This window comes from Leptosomus discolor, chromosome 2 (assembly GCF_034619465.1).
Source record: "Leptosomus discolor isolate bLepDis1 chromosome 2, bLepDis1.hap2, whole genome shotgun sequence".
NCBI classification, from domain to species: Eukaryota; Metazoa; Chordata; class Aves; order Leptosomiformes; family Leptosomidae; genus Leptosomus; species Leptosomus discolor.
Genome location: NC_141392.1, coordinates 66393690 through 66409713, shown reverse-complemented (window position 1 = coordinate 66409713; position 16024 = coordinate 66393690). Strand labels below are relative to the sequence as shown.

At 39.8% G+C, this 16024-nt stretch overlaps 1 protein-coding gene across 1 annotated transcript; it reads left to right on the top strand.

Annotated features, from left to right (window-relative positions):
* The first annotated feature begins 14309 nt into the window (after positions 1-14309).
* Positions 14310-15785, top strand: TMEM200A (transmembrane protein 200A). The gene has a single exon (XM_009961768.1). It carries the CDS (start codon positions 14310-14312, stop codon positions 15783-15785), a length of 1476 nt encoding a protein of 491 aa, XP_009960070.1.
* Positions 15786-16024: the final 239 nt, after the last annotated feature.

The following is a 16024-nucleotide window of genomic DNA, read 5'->3' as shown; positions in this document are numbered from 1 at the left end:
GGATGGAACTGGTTTCCTCTAAAATAGCAGGACAGGCGTATTCATATCTGTAGATGCAAAAGGAAGTAACAGCAACTCTGCCATATTTCAGAGGCCTTGGTCCCCTGGAAAAGCTGTGTATATTTGAAATGTAGAGCAACAGGGTGGAGTGTAGATGTCTGAGGTGAGGGAGGCAGACCTTTTAAAGGTCATGGAAGAAAGTTTTGTGGTAGATGTGAAGTCCCCTGTGTGAACAACAGCAGGGTATTCTGGAAGCAAATAGAAGCGAAGAGGTAGCAGTTCTGCTCTGTTTAACTGGCCTTGCTTTATGTCCTACCAAGGAATTGTTCATGGTAAAAGAAAAAAAGGATTTACTAAGCAAATTGTCTAACTGTATAAGTGAATTCTTCTACCAAAGCTTAAGATACAATGCCATAAATGTGACGCACAGTATTTCAGCATGTCTTTCTCCTAGCATCTCACTACTCGTAGTTTACTTGGCTCCCTGTGGGTTCGTCCTTTTTCCAGTATCCTTACTTTTGAGTGTTGCAGAACAAAGAGAGTGGTTATTATAATGCAGGTGATAATGGAGTTGATTAAAAGTACAAAAGAAATTGTTTGTGAGGGATAATTTATGTAATGAGAATGATCTTAAGGCTTCATATTGACATTTCTGTTGTTTTATACATGTGAAATATTCATTGTGTCTTGAAACTGCTGCTCTTATGCGTACCTTGTAACTTGTGTTTACCAGTCAACAAGCTGAGTAGCAGCGTGGATGCTTACAGGTTCTACTGATGCCCCCATGTGGATATCTGGCTGGATCACTCCAGACTGAAGTTGAAGACATGGTTGAGTTTTACTGTTAATTTAATAATAATTTATTTCTATGACATCCATTAATGGTCAAAAAGTTTGACTATGTGGGATACCAGAAGTATTTTTGAACTATGCTTTCCATTCTCTATGAAATAGCACTTGACTATCCCTTTCTTGTATCTAGCATTTGAAACTACTGCTGGCATATTTAGAATAGCATCACACTAACCAGTTTACTTATTTTTGTGGGATTACTGAGACCCAAGAAAATTTTAATTCCATTATTAATGTTCTAATAATAGCGATGATATAACAATGGCCTAACCGGTTTGCCAACATAGAATAACCTAAACCTCATACTCTGGTTTTTCTGCCCCTGTGGATGAATGTAATTATATTGTAACTGTCTGAGAGCCCACTTGCACCCCTGGGTCACTGGAGGTTAGTGTACAGGTAGAACTGTCTTTAAATGTGACGGCTCAGATACCTGTGACCTTGCTAGTTGTGGCAACAAAAGCCTTAGAAAGGGCTGATTTGTCTTGCTGCTTGGCAGGATAAGTTAAGTCACACAAAGGTCTTCAGTGTAAAAGACATCCTAATGCTGACCCATGACCTAGCATTCATTAGATCATAGTCATCAAAGAAGATTTCAGAAGGCAATGACGGACCAGATGAGCATAACGATAGCATAGGGCCACAGCTGTGCTGAAGCAGCTGTTCCTATTGGCCACATAAACACTCTCACCTTGTGGCTGGGGCACTCAGGGAACCCAAATTCCAGGTGTTCTTCCAAAAACCCCTTGCGTGGACTTTTCTAATGACATGGAAAAAGGTCTCCTGCCAGTGGAGGGACCTGGCACCCAGGTTGCCCCACTTTCCAGGCAGATGTCTTGGCCGCTAATTTAAAACCGTGTTGCCACAGTTAATGGACAGGTAGCAGGGTTAAGTTTGTGGCTTGCACAGTTACTTTTAGGTCCTTAAGTTCTGCTAAGTGGAGCACTTAACATCTTTTTTGTACCTCTGTCACACCCCAAGATTTTCAAATACAACTACCCAGTGTACATATCTAAGTACTTTTCAGAGTTAGGCTCTTGCATTATTCGAGTGTGTTTGAAAAATTGGTCCTAGGTCTCTGACAGTAAACAGAGAATGCTAACTCCTACTCCTTTGAGTTTGTATGTTTTGTAGAACAAGAAGTGTTTTCTAGGTCAGAGGGAAAGCTTTGCTCAGATGTCTTAGTTGTGGAGCAAATAGATTTGATTTCATATCTAATATGTATTTTACTTAAGCCTTCTTTGAAATACGTGCTACATTTTGTTCCTGATATTATTTGATCTTGCAATCATTGGACTTGTACGCGGTGGGAAATTACATAGTAATTAACAGGATTAACTGAGCATGTAGTACAGATAAGGACATTTGTTTGATCTCATGACAGCTGGTCACTGCCTACATTAAGTGTGTGTCTAGGCTGGATATTTCACCTCTGACTAAATCAAGTAACAGATTGCTAGTTAAGCTAGATGACGGGAGTTTAAATGGTAGCCAAAGCATCCAGCATTGTTACTGCTTATATACCTCCACACCAAGTGCCTGCCACTATTTTATTTGAAATTTTGTGCCTAAGAACTGCAGAACCAGCAATCATAGTGCTTGTAAATGAAGATATTTCCTAACATTTTCAGTCTTGTTTCATGTTTGGTTTTTATTAAGAAACTGAATTTCTGTAGCACACTGAGCCCTGGAGTGTTTAAGTCATGCCTTTCCTTTGCAGTAAATGACAGAGAACATACCTTCTACTCTTCTTTTACACATTCAGTCTTTTGGAAACATCTAGAGACCTTTCTAAAATTGTTTCATGACTTGTGGTTGATAGCTGATCAATACTTTAATCTGCATTGTGTGAGCTTGCTTCAGAATTCCCATTGGTTCTGTGTGTTTCGGATTTCAGTTCTAGGGTTGCTGGGCTATAGTATTATCTCACAGTTTTCACTTTCTTACTTTGAAAGGACGCTCCTGCTTTTTGTTCTTTGTAATGTCTAAAAGATAAAAACTGAAAAAAAAAGCAAACTAGAATAAATGCATAAAGATCCACATGCTTTTTTAATATATTTTAAATTATATTGTGCTCATAAAGTGTTTTCAATAAAAACCTTTACTTTCTGTTTATACTGAAAGCAGATAGATTTCCTGGCATAAATGATTTAAAATAGTCTACTTATTTCATCTGTAAACATAGATAAGCCAGGATCTTTTGTAATTACTGAATATGAACACTAATAATGTGAATAGACGAATGTGTCTAAAATAATTATGACTATTTGGCTTAATAGCCAATATCTGCTTCCATTTCTAGTACTGATTTTCACTAGAAAATGGATTTAGCAAACTAAGGTGCTAAAATAGCTTAGAAACAGATTTTGTCACTTTAGTCGTAAAGGACAGTTACCACCTTACTCAATTTAGGCTAAAAAAAACCCTAGCTGATTTTTAGTAGAAAAGCTCAAGACAAACTGAAGAATGCAAGCAAATAAAAACAAAAGTAAAGCCTAGTGTATCCAGCTTTTGTTTTCCTCTGTGCGTATTCTATTTTTTTCTTCTAGGAAGAAACTGAAGTTTTATTAATCAATCACCTTTTAAACACCTTTTCTTCAAATCTTATAAAGCTTCTTACCATTTTGTTTCCCCAGTCTTCTTTTAGCTTCCTCTTGCTTTTTGTTGTAGTTCTGTAATAGATTTTGGAACAGGGCGTGAAGTATCTGTGCATAAGAAGAGAAAATTTCTGCACGTCAGTGAAGAAGTTATCGGTGCACACTTCTGAAAGCAAGTTACAGCTCTCAATTTATTGATAATTTAATGCAGTAGACATTCCACAAACAAATACATCCAGTGCCTAAGAGCTTATGTTTCTTTACTCTGTCATCTAGGACCTGAGCTAAGCTGGTACAGCTACAGAGCTACATCATGCATGATGATGGTGGGGCAAGTGGGTTTATGCTGCACGGGACAGGTGTTTTGTAGCCTGAGAAAATGTTTGGTTCAGTGTATGATGACTGGGAAGCTGTTACAGACATGAAAGACCTGGTTATGTGAGTTTTACATTAGTAAAATCCATGAACTTCTGTATAGACCCACACCTGATTTACCGCAGTGTGCCAGTAGATGTACTTGAGGATGGAACAAATTTGAAAGTGAGTCCAACTGGGCCAGGCAAAAGCTTGTAGATTAAATCTAGGCCAAGTCATAGAGAGTGTCTTGAAAGCAAAATATAGAAACTCAGGTTCCTTCTTTCTCTCTTTGATGTGTGCTCTGTGCTTTTGTGAGTGGCTAACAAGCTGTGTAATGCTGCCGGTATTGAATGTTGCTGATTTTGCACAGAATTTACGATATATGACCCACTGAAAGGAGCAGGCTGCAGAAGAAGTAATAGCAAAGAGGATAAGCAGCTCAGGCATTCATCTTTGTGCAGTATTGCTGGGTGTTCACCTTACTTTGACCTTGGCATAATAGTTGAACTAATTAATATATATGGCAGATACTCTAAGTGTTGAAGTGATGAAGGCATTCAAAAGGGCTTTTTGTTTGGCGTGATTTAAAGAATGCACTTGTGACATTTCCTGATTCTGGGCAACAGACAACCTCGCTTAGCTTACAATTATATTTATCAGCATTTCTGAGTTTGTAAGTTTTAGTTCAAATTCCATAGTTACTGGTTGATTATTTCAAGTTAGTTTAGAGCCAAATAAAATCCCAGGTGATTTCAAAAAAGGAATTTCATATCAATAAAATGTGAAGAAGGACATTTGCAGACTGGAGCAAGTTCAGTGTGGGGCCCCCAGGGAGGTCAGGGGCTGACGCTCTTGCCCTGCAAACAGACTGAGCAAGTGGGACTGATTCAGTCCTGGAGAAGAGACAGCTCTAGGAGGACCTGACAACAGCCCCCCAGTACCTACAGGGGGGGCTTCACAGTGCCACATGGTGTTAGGACATGAGACAACAGACAGAAGCTACAAGAGAGGTTCAGACTGGATATAGGGAGGAACTTTCTCCCCCAGGGGCAGAGGCGCAGGTGCAGGCTCTGTCCTGAGGGGTTTTGCAGACCAATTGGACACAGCCCTGAGCAACCTGGTCTGACCATGCAGCTCGCCCTGCTATGAAGAGGAGGTTAGACTAGAGACCTTCTGAGCTCCTGCTTAGCTTGGATTATCTAATGATCATATGATCCTATATCCACTTTGTGTATGTGAACCAGGGCTCTGACCTGCCGAGGCTGCTGTCTTGGACAGTAGTCCCAAAATTTCATTTGAAAAATAAAATGATGCTCTTCAAGGTCACTTCCATGTGCTTTCTCAAGGAAGGAGAGGCTTGCATCACTGAGGACACAAACTGATGAGCTGTGAAAGTTTGAGTATTGATCACTTGTACCTTTGTAACTAAGTTCTATTCCTTGTCCAGTTGAGAGGTTCACCCAATATTGATGAAGTATAATCTTATAAGACTAGTTTGCTGCGTTTGGGTTTTGGTTTTTTTTTCTGGATTGGGGTTTTAGTTTTCCCTCTCCAAATAATAGTAGAGGGTTAAAGATTTTTTTTGTTGTAATTTTTGTGAATTGGGGTAGTTTTATAACCTTTCCACTTAGTCATTATGCAGACACTTGGTGTAACAGCTTGAGCAAGGCTAGATTAGGAAGCTGGGTTACTCACAGTCATACTTGGACCTTCCCAGCTGTGACAGTCCTGCTTTAACACAAGGCAGTGGCAGTGGACAGTCATAAAGGTCAGGATAGGGAATGCCATGGCCCAGGCTTGGTAATGAAATAGGGTGAATGTGAGTCCAAACGGAGATTTGATATATTCATTGTGGATTCAGTGTGGCTCCTTCAGCTACTTGCCACACCTAAAAATTGCATCAAAGGCACTTTGATAAAAGGGAAATGTGCCCCTTTGTACAATATTAAGGTACCTTTGCATGTGTTTCAAACCAGTGTGACACAGTATAGTTATAGAAATATGTATAAAAATGAGCTCTTGTAACTCTGATTAAAGCCTGAATTTGTTTTTAAAAAAATCATTTTCCCATCTTAGTTTGTTTCGGTATCCAACTTTTTATAGTAGAACAATGAGCTGCTTCTCTTTTGTTCTCAATGCGTGTTCATCCATCCTCTACATCCACTCTAAATCAGTGATTTTCTGTCCTTCACAATTTGTGGACCCCCTGTATTCCTTAAAGCAGTAGAAATTTTAGGGTTTTTTTCAGAAAGTTCTGATGTGCCATACCTAGTTATCTTTCACAGATTCTGCAGAGGTAACTGCTGGACCCCTGTGGTCTTGCTTGGACCAGTACAGTGCAGATTTGAAAACCACTGCCAGATCTAGATTTTTTAAATAAATGGATCACTGTCGGCCTTCAAATTTCAGATTTTGACGTGTCCTTAATACCAAGCTTTTATTTTCCACTTATGAGTGCAAAGATTTTAATATTTAGCCTGGTACTATTGTAGATCAAACACAGACCATTTGATACAGCTTCATGGTCTACCAATATCCAGGGAAGCTCAGCTTTTAATCTCTGCAATGGACCTTCTGCCTACTGTTGCCACTCAGACACCCTGGTGCTCTTGCATTGCCCAACCCACATGCAGCTTGCCTTCTTGTTTTTGTGCTGTGAAACTACTTGCATGATTTGGCCTGCTTCCATAATCTGACTGACAACCAGGAGGTTGAAAGGACATGATTAGTCCCTCAGCTTATCCCTTTAGAGCCTGAAAGAGGCACCATTAAAGGGAATTTGAACCCAAAGGGTTTGTTTCAGCTGGAAATTTCAAAGCTTTAATGTTTTAAATAGGCATACAGTTTCCTATCCTTGGCTTTTGCTAGCATGGCTTTAAAATCCCAGCTGAGGTTATGAAGATTTTTAATACCACATTTCATGTGCTTTCTTCTCACCTATTGTCAATTAGAGTTCACTTAAAATACCCCATAATCATGAATACAAAAGATGTCTTCTGCTTGCTTGCTTTTCTTTTTTAGTCTGTTCAATCAAGTCATTTCTTGAGGAATGGATATGAGAAGAGAGTTGCATCGTAAGGTAGTCCCATTGGTGTGCTAGGCACTTGGAGGAGGCGGCTTGTTAAACTGCTAAATAAAAATCTAATTTGAGATTATTTTTTTATGCTTCTTGTGGAACTACCCTCTATTTGGCTATTGCTGTATTATCTCTGCCGGAATGATTAATCCCTTTGGGCCTATGAAGTTGCATGTTTTTACCTTTAGAATGGAACAGATTGTACCAGATGCATAACCTCTATGCATAGATAACATATTGATTTGTACATCAGGAGAAAAGTATAGATGTGTTAAATACAGCTTAATATTGATTTGTTTACTCAGTTATCAGCCCTCTTATTACTTTATAATTTGCATTCTTGATTATGAGAAGTATTTTATGATTAAACAGTCTTTTGCATACCTGAATTTCTAGGACTTCAGGTTTATCAAAGGTAAAATGATGATAGAATTTGTTCTTTTGTTAAAATTTGAAATTGAGTCACTTAAATGATAACAAACCAAGTACTAATGGGAAATAGATTTCCTGATCAGCTGAAATAGTAAGATAGGAAATGCTACGGTAATATAAATCAGATTCTGTCACACACTACTTCTTACTGCAGTGACGTTTAATTCTTTGCTGAAACACAACAGCTGTACTTCTCACAAAGTTTTACATAAAGTTAAACTCCAGGGAAATAGCATGTGCCGTTCTGATAATTTTACATAATTAAGTTTCAATAATTTTTCAAACAGTTAATGAGAAAAAAAATATTTATGCAAACAACAGATTGTAAGTGGTAAGGGACACTGAAATATATCTGGAATAAATGAAATAATATTAAAGAAATAAACTTCTAGTATTCTTTAGTTTGCTTCCCATCTTAGCTCCTAGTACACATTTAAAATTAAGTGTAAGATCTCAGTATAATTCAAATGACTATGTATGTATTCAAAAGACTAAGTTGTAGGTAGAAGTAATAACTTTTATAGTAGCAAAAATTGTTGAATAAATTAGATAAGCTTTCAGGCACCTAAAATAGAAGCCCCAAGCTTTAAAGCTTACTACAACTTGAGAACAATTGCTAAGAGATTAGTTAGATTTTGAATAGTTAGACCATCTCTGAAAAAAAGTTAGTTGATAGCAGTACAGTTAAGGTGATGCTAGTCATTAGGGAGAAAAGAAGGGTATTAAGGAGGCGGCCTCTTAGGTAAAAGAGAGAAATATAGTTTCTAGTTTGTGGAACTAGAAGTTAGTTGGAGCCATTAGAACATGCTATGAAGTCAGTTCCTTCCATTGAATCTGTACTCTTGCACACATACCTATCAGATTTTCCTAGGCTGCCTGGCATTAGAGCCATTGTCGAAATAGCAGCTCTTGCCTCAGTTGCTCTTAAAACAGAAATGTGCAGTCTGTAATAGGTTCTTGCAGTTGGCACATCTCTTGTATCTGGGATAATCAATTAGTGAGTCAACTGGACTCAAATCTTGTGACACCCTATCCCACCCATTTTGCCATTTGCTTAGCTTCCAGAGGATAACTGGGTATTACTGTGTAGACAGTTCCTAGCTTCAGGGGGAGACTGAGTCACTTCTCTTACCTGTCATACCCCCTGTGAAGGTTCCAGGCTGTTCAAGTTGCTCTGTGCTCTGCAGCTACTCTAGTGAGTTCCCAAGTCATCTGCCTCCCTTCCTTTCTCTAGCCTGGCAAAGTCGGGTATGGGTAGTGCTAGTGGCATAAATGCACCATACTTCTGTTGGATCATCAGTGATAGCTTGATGTACTGGTAGTATAGAGGGATCCTTGTCTACCTGTGCTATATTACAATTTGTCTATGATAATTTTCCTATGCCTTACCTTTGTATCACAGAGTGTATCAACTGTTTCTTTGTTGATTTGAGTTGTTTGACCTCCTGACTTGGTTAGGAAAATAATTCATTCTTTGCTTGGCAAATGCAAGTCTAGTGGTTACTCACAACAAACTGTTTTGTGAAAGCTGATTTTACCTTCTTTCTTAATTTTCCCTTATGAAAGCTTTTCCTTGAGCATCTGAGCAACCCCTCCCCATATAGAAAAGTCAAAAAGGAGAATCCCTTTCAATGTGTCTGGCAGCCTTGGCTTGGGTAGCCAGTGTAATGTAAGGAAAAAGAAGATGTCACTCCACATCCCAGGGTGATGCTTCTTTTATCATTACCCAATTTGCATCACATCTGCAAACCTTTCCTGTGTGAATTCATTCCTCTGGCTCTAGTATTCTCTTCTTAGATGATCTGCAGCCCATCTCATGGCTCCTTACTCACCCATACTTTTGCAGGTGTTATTGTATTGGGTTTGCATGGCAAGGTTTTGGTAGTGGGAGAGCTACAGGGGTGGCTTCTGTAGGAAGCTGCGAGAAGCTTCCTCTGCATGCGACAGAGCTAATGCCAGCTGGCTCCAAGACGGACCCACCACTGGCCAAGACCAAGCGCATCAGCGATGGTGGTAGAGCCTCTGGGATAACATATTTAAGAATGGGAAAAAGAAAACTACACAACAGACTACTCTACAGACACCAAGATCAGTGAAGAAGGAGGGGGAGGAGGTGCTCCAGGCGCCGGAGCAGAGATTGATTCCCCTGCAGGCCCTGGTGAAGACCATGGTGAGGCAGGCTGGCCCCCTGCAGCCCATGGAGGACCCCACGCCAGAGCAGGTAGATGCCTGAAGGAGGCTGTGTGACCCTGTGGGAAGCCCACACTGGAGCAAGCTCCTGGCAGGACCTGTGGAGAGAGAGAAGAGGCCACACTGGATCAGGTTTGCTGGTCAGACTTGTGACCCCATGGGGGACCCATGCTGGAGCAGTCTGTTCCTGAGGGACTGCACCCCATGGAAGGGACCCATGCTGGAGCCGTTTGTGAAGAACTGCAGCCTGTGGGAAGGACTCACGTTGGAGAAGTTTGTGGAGAGCTGTCTCCTGTGGGAGGGACCCCACGCTGGAGCAGCAGAAGAGTGTGAGGAGTCCTCCCGCTGAGGAGGAAGGAGTGGCAGAGTCATAGTGTGGTGAACTGACTGCAATGCCCATTCCCCATCCCCCCGTGCTGCTCCAGGGGAGAAGGTAGAGAAATCAGGAGCAAAGTTTAGCCTGGGAAGAAGGGAGGGGTGGAGGTGAGGTGTTTTAAGATTTGGTTTTATTTCTCGTTACCCTACTCTGATTTGATGGGTAATTAAGCTGGTTTCCCCAAGTTGAGTCTGTTTTGCCCGTGACAGTAGTGTCTGAGTGATCTCTCCCTGTCCTTATCTCAACCCATGAGCCTTTCGTATTACTTTATTTCCCCTGTCCAGCTGAGGAGGAGAGTGAAAGAGTGGCTTTGGTGGGCACCGGTGTCCAGCCAGGGTCAACCCACCACAGTTATCCAGGTCTTACCCTTTGTCTCCGTTTCTCTGTCCTTGCTGCATGGCCCTGCTGAGGCTACTACCAGTAGTATCTGCTGAGGAGTCCATCATTTCCACATATTAAGGGGACACATAACAACCAGTTACTCCATTTGCTGCTGGGGTTTTTTAAGGCATCTCCTGGAAAGAGTGCCAGATGCAAAGGACTGGGTTTAGCCTGCAGCCTGGATGAAAGGTGAAGTACATCTTGCTAATGGCCACTGAAGAGGTTAGAACTGAAGCATCAAGAGCCGAGGTCATTCTCCTCTGTGCGAACAATGCAAAGAGAGAGCAAGAGCGAGATCGAGCGGGAGCTGCTTTACAGGATCTCTACCAAGACAGGCTTTTCTTGAGTCATCTTTGGGTGGCTGACAGGGCTTGGTGTCAGGGCCACTTTGCAACAACAGCACAATGCAAAGCAAAGCTAAATGGAGAGGTAAATCTGGGCCACTTCTTCTTTCAAGACTAAAACCCTAAGCTGTCCAGACCTTTGGACATGATCTTCCTGCTGAAGATGAAACAGAGCAGCTACAAGGTTAGAGTCACTCAACATTTGTTCTTCAAAAGGAGCGTGGCAGCTGTGGTGCTTTTGTATCAGCAAGACGGTTGCGTTTTATAAAATTTGTTGCGGGCCTGTCTCTTTCTTTTTGTTCTGTATTCCACATCCATTTTGCCATTATTAGATTCATTTTAGAGCCAGCCTGTGTCATTCACAGTGCCACCTAAGAGATGCTGTCTGAGCTCTTAGTGTAATCTTTATTTACCTCTGAGTCAAAGCCTTCTAACTCTTTGCTTATTCAGAAGTTTGAGTTCAGACTTCAGGGTAAAACTAAATGTAGTCACCATACTAAGTTAAATAAGAGAAGCAGCATTTGTCACTGGCACTCAATATGGCTGTTTTGTGCTGAAACTAAGCAGATTAGCAGAATAAATCGAATGTATCTACAATGTCACTTTATTCTAAATATAGTATTTTCTAAAAAAGGTTTCCATCTTAATATGCACTTCCTTGTAACTGGTTTCTGAAAAGCTGTCAGCATGAAGTGAAATCATCTCATACCAATATGGCTGTCAATACCCTTGATTTTATTAGATGTAGAAGAGATCAAAATTCAGCTGTTAATGTTAAGTAGCTTATAAGCCTTAACAACATTATGGCTTATTAGAAATTATTATTTACAAACCTGGTTGTGATTTTTTTCATGAAAGAAGATTTAATAATATTGATGTAAACTCCAGAAATAGGAAAGAGACTCTTTCTGTGTATGAAATATGTTTGGATCTTGTTGCAGCCAGACTTCCTGTCCCCTGTGCCCAAGTTCTGCTGCAGGTAAAGTGAAAAGAAGAACAACATGTTCCCCTGAAATGCTGGGAGGAAGCCAGCCATGTGGTTTGAGAGATCTCACTTTCTCTCTCACTATCACTTTAAGAGATCTCAATTTCCGTCTTTCCTTGCAAGTTACTGGAGACCAATTAATAATGAAATTGAGGTGTGGTCTTCCTGCAATCTTTGAAGAATCTGCAAATGAGAACTTTCTATAGAAAGACACCCCAAGATATGATCTTTAAGAGCGTTTTTATTTGCTCTACTTTTCAGAGTTAGAGAGGAGCTCTTGCTAGAGGTATTTAAAATGTTTAGCAAGCAGATGTGAGCTTACTCTGTTCACCCTTCGGTGCAATCCAGGTAGCTGTGATAAGCACACTACGTACACAAAATAACAAATCCTGCCAACAGGCAGGGTGTGGATTTAGCACTGGTCTGCCATACCTATGCAGTTCCTGTGCAGCCCTGAGAATGGACAGAGTGAGTTGATGTGTGCCTGTAAAGTACCACATGAATATGGAAATTCCTTGTCCCCTCCAAAGGTCTGGGATCTGGAAAAGAATAATGGAACAAACTAGATTACAGCTAAATGATTATTCATTTCAGTAAAGCTATGCTGTAATTATCTTAATTTATTTTATAGAGAAAACTAATTACATTTAATTGAGTCATGACAAAATACAACAGCTTTTGTAATGGATAAGTCCTATTTATTTCTGTCTAGAGATTTGAAACATTGTTTTACAGAATAATGATCTTTTGTTTTGGCAGAAACCCTGAAACACATAGGCATATGAGAAAGTCTTGGTTTAATTTTTAAAGACTGTCTATGTCAAATAACTTTCGGGGGGGGAATTTTTAAATTGTTACATTAAAAAAAAGAGGCTTTTGAACTATTGAAATTGCCCAGAAAGCATAGAAATGGAAGTGAATTGCAAAGAGTGAGAATTTCCTGAGAGATTAGGAACATGAAAGCTGACACTACAAGTGAAATTTCTGATTTTTTTTTGAATAATGCTATGAATGCCTCTTTCTGAAATTCAGAAAATTCTGTATACTTAACACCCTAGGACTTTTTTCAGGTGTTTCCTTTGTAAAAAAAAAAGGTTTCTCACCGAGAGGGAGGAAGTGCTCTGTCCTTTAATAATGATGGTGCAGGGAGGGAGTTCAGGTGGTTACTATTTCTGTCTGTCATCTGAGTTGCTGCTGAACAGATAATAATGAACACTGGATAATTTTTTTTTCTGGATTAGTCCTTCCACTTGGCCACCTATCTCAAATTCTCTCTTAATTTTATAATCAAGTTCTTAATTGGTGGTTTGGACCTGTTTCTGTTTGTAGATATGCTTGTGTGACACCTGCTTGCAGTGTTGGAAATCTATGATAGTGTCCAAATACAGAGTCTGTGTTTGTTTCTCATAGCATGATAGATCTAATATTTTTTTTCATGGGTGCACTACTAAGATTTTTTTAAAACACATGACTATTTTAAGATACCTGGTGAAAATTACTGCCTGTAAATTGCAAGCAGTCACTGGTTTGCTTTGCTTCTGCTTTTCAGCCTCTCACGTTATTTATCCAGTCCAACTTTAGCTTTGTCTGCTTGTTAAACCATCCCCAGCTTTGACACGGAGCCTTTTCCTCTGCAGCAGACTGGCAGCCTTCCTTTATCTCTGAGCCTAGTAAGGCCACCAAAGAGAATTAAAGAGATCTTAATTTTGCTCTATAAAATTATCTAGTATTCATTCTAATATTCATTAATTAAGCTCAGAAACTATTTTTTAGTCTGATTAGAAGATGCCTTGTAAAATAAAATACAATTATCCTGAACTGTGTTGTTTCATTTGTTACTCTTGCTAATAAAAAACTATGAAACATGGCTTTCTCTTTTTAAACCCATACTGGCTAATTTTTCTCATGTAATAGACAGCCAGGTATGAAAGTAAGTCTAAAATGAAAAAACTTCCTCATAAAATGATGAAGCTTTGCATTGATGAACTTGAAATTTATGAAGATTTCTTACCTGATAAACTAAACTGAGCTACTTAGTTTGTAGTCCATGAGGAATCAAGAAAGGGAGAAAAAAGGTCTAGATATGCATAAAAGAGAGCGGCTTTATTAGGAAAGGCAAAAATATTTCTGTAGTTGAGACTCAGGTAATCTCAATAGACTTAATAAAAGCTTCTTTAAATGATGGAATAAATATGCATTAATATATGGTGAAATGATCATATGTAGAATGATCGGTATTCATAGTCATTGTGTGTCATAGAAGATTTTAAAAGAACTACTGGCTAAAGTGCTAAAAATGCATACAAGGTAATAATATATTATTGACTTTGCTGCAGACCAGTCCAGAGATGAAGCAGCTATTAAGACTCCTGAATATTTTTATCTTTAATCCTGATATATCACCACTAAGAGCACTAGCTTTCTGCTACTGTTTGCATCACTGATGGAAGATTTATTACCTAAATTTCCAGCAATAAAAGACTTTTGGAAATTTTTTTAAGATGTGATGTGAATCTCAAAACTGCTGCTATGTAGTAACTGGATTAGGATATACTAGCTTTTTTAAAGTCATGAATATTTTGATTATCAAGAAATATCTACAGATGAACAAAGTGCTATTTATATTTGCAGACACAACCTTTGCTTGTCTCAATGTTTTTTATTTATTTGTTTGTTTGTTTGTTTTGTTTTCTTTTTCCCCAGGGCACAATATAGAACTATGATAGCAACCGGAGGAGTCATAACAGGACTGGCTGCCTTAAAAAGGCAAGACTCTGCCAGATCTCAGCAACATGTAAATCTTGCCACAGCACCAGCTTCTGAGGAGAAGAAACCAGTTAGACGCCGGCCCAGGGCAGATGTAGTAATTGTCAGGGGCAAAATCCGCCTGTATTCTCCGTCGGGATTCTTCCTTGTTTTGGGAGTGCTTATTGCATTCTTTGGAATTGCAATGGCCATCCTTGGATACTGGCCCCAAAAGGAACAGCTTTTAGGATCTGAAGATAATCTATCTGTGAATGAAACCCAGGTCCTCAGAAGCCAAGGAAGTATTTTACTTCGTTTCTTTGAACAGCATGTGCACTCAGATAAGATGAAAATGCTGGGACCTTTTACTATGGGCATTGGAATCTTCATTTTTATTTGTGCAAATGCCATTCTGCATGAAAACCGTGATAAGGAAACAAAAATCATACACATGCGAGACATATACTCCACAGTAATAGACATCCACACCCTGAGGATCAAAGAACAAAAGCAGCTGAGTGGTGCCTTCACTGGCCTGTTGGGGGAAGGAGAACTCAGGCACAGCGGGAGCTCGTGTGCATCACAGCTGGCTGCGAACACGGTTGCGCCTTTCTCTGGCTTCAAGGGTAATTTTAGAATGGATAGTTCTGCTGAAGAAGATGAGATTACCCTAAACGAAGATAGGACCACTGATAGCCTCCTGCCACCTCTGCTGACTGAGCAACCTGGTGCAGTCTTTGGACTTTACCCTCACTGCAGCAAGGCTTCAGATGACAAAAACACTAGCTCTATAAAGTGTGAAACAAAATCCATTGTATCATCTTCCATTAGTGCTTTCACACTGCCAGTAATAAAACTGAATAACTGTGTTATTGATGAGCCCAGTATAGACAACATAACCGAGGACTCGGAGATCACTAGGAGTCGGTCTAGAAATCTTTCGATGGATTCTCTGTCTATTCCACTAACTGATACCAATGAATCCTACAGACCAGCAGCTACCATGCTGCCACGACACAATTCATTTGTGGACGCTCCATCTGATCAGTTCAAATCTTCTATGACTCTCGGACCAAGCACAGGAAAGCTTTTATCCCCTGGTGCTGCCAGGAAACAGTTTGGGTCCAACACGTCTTTACATCTTCTGTCTTCACATTCGAAGTCCCTGGACTTGGACAGGGGTCCATCTACGCTCACTGTCCAAGCTGAACAAAGGAAACACCCCAGCTGGCCCAGACTGGATCGCAGCAACAGTAAAGGATATATGAAACTAGAAAACAAGGAGGACCCAATGGATAGGTTACTTGTCCCACAAGCAGCAGTCAAGAAAGACTTTACTAATAAGGAAAAGCTTCTTATGATATCACGATCTCATAATAATTTGAGTTTTGAACATGATGAGTTTTTGAGTAACAACCTGAAGCGAGGAACTTCTGAAACAAGATTTTAATGTTTAAATTGCAATTTAGAAGATGTCATACAGTATTTTTTAAGAAAACATTTTGACAAGTGTTTCCTTTTCAGTGAGACTAGTACAAGCCTGTTTTTAACCAAATGCTTAATAGCCCATTAAAATTGGCTTGTGTGAACAGAGATCTTCATCTTTGTAATGCCAACAGTTTTTTGTCTTAGTAACATACAGCTGCAATACTGTACGTTATCATTGCTCAGAGGGTTTTGGTACAATTT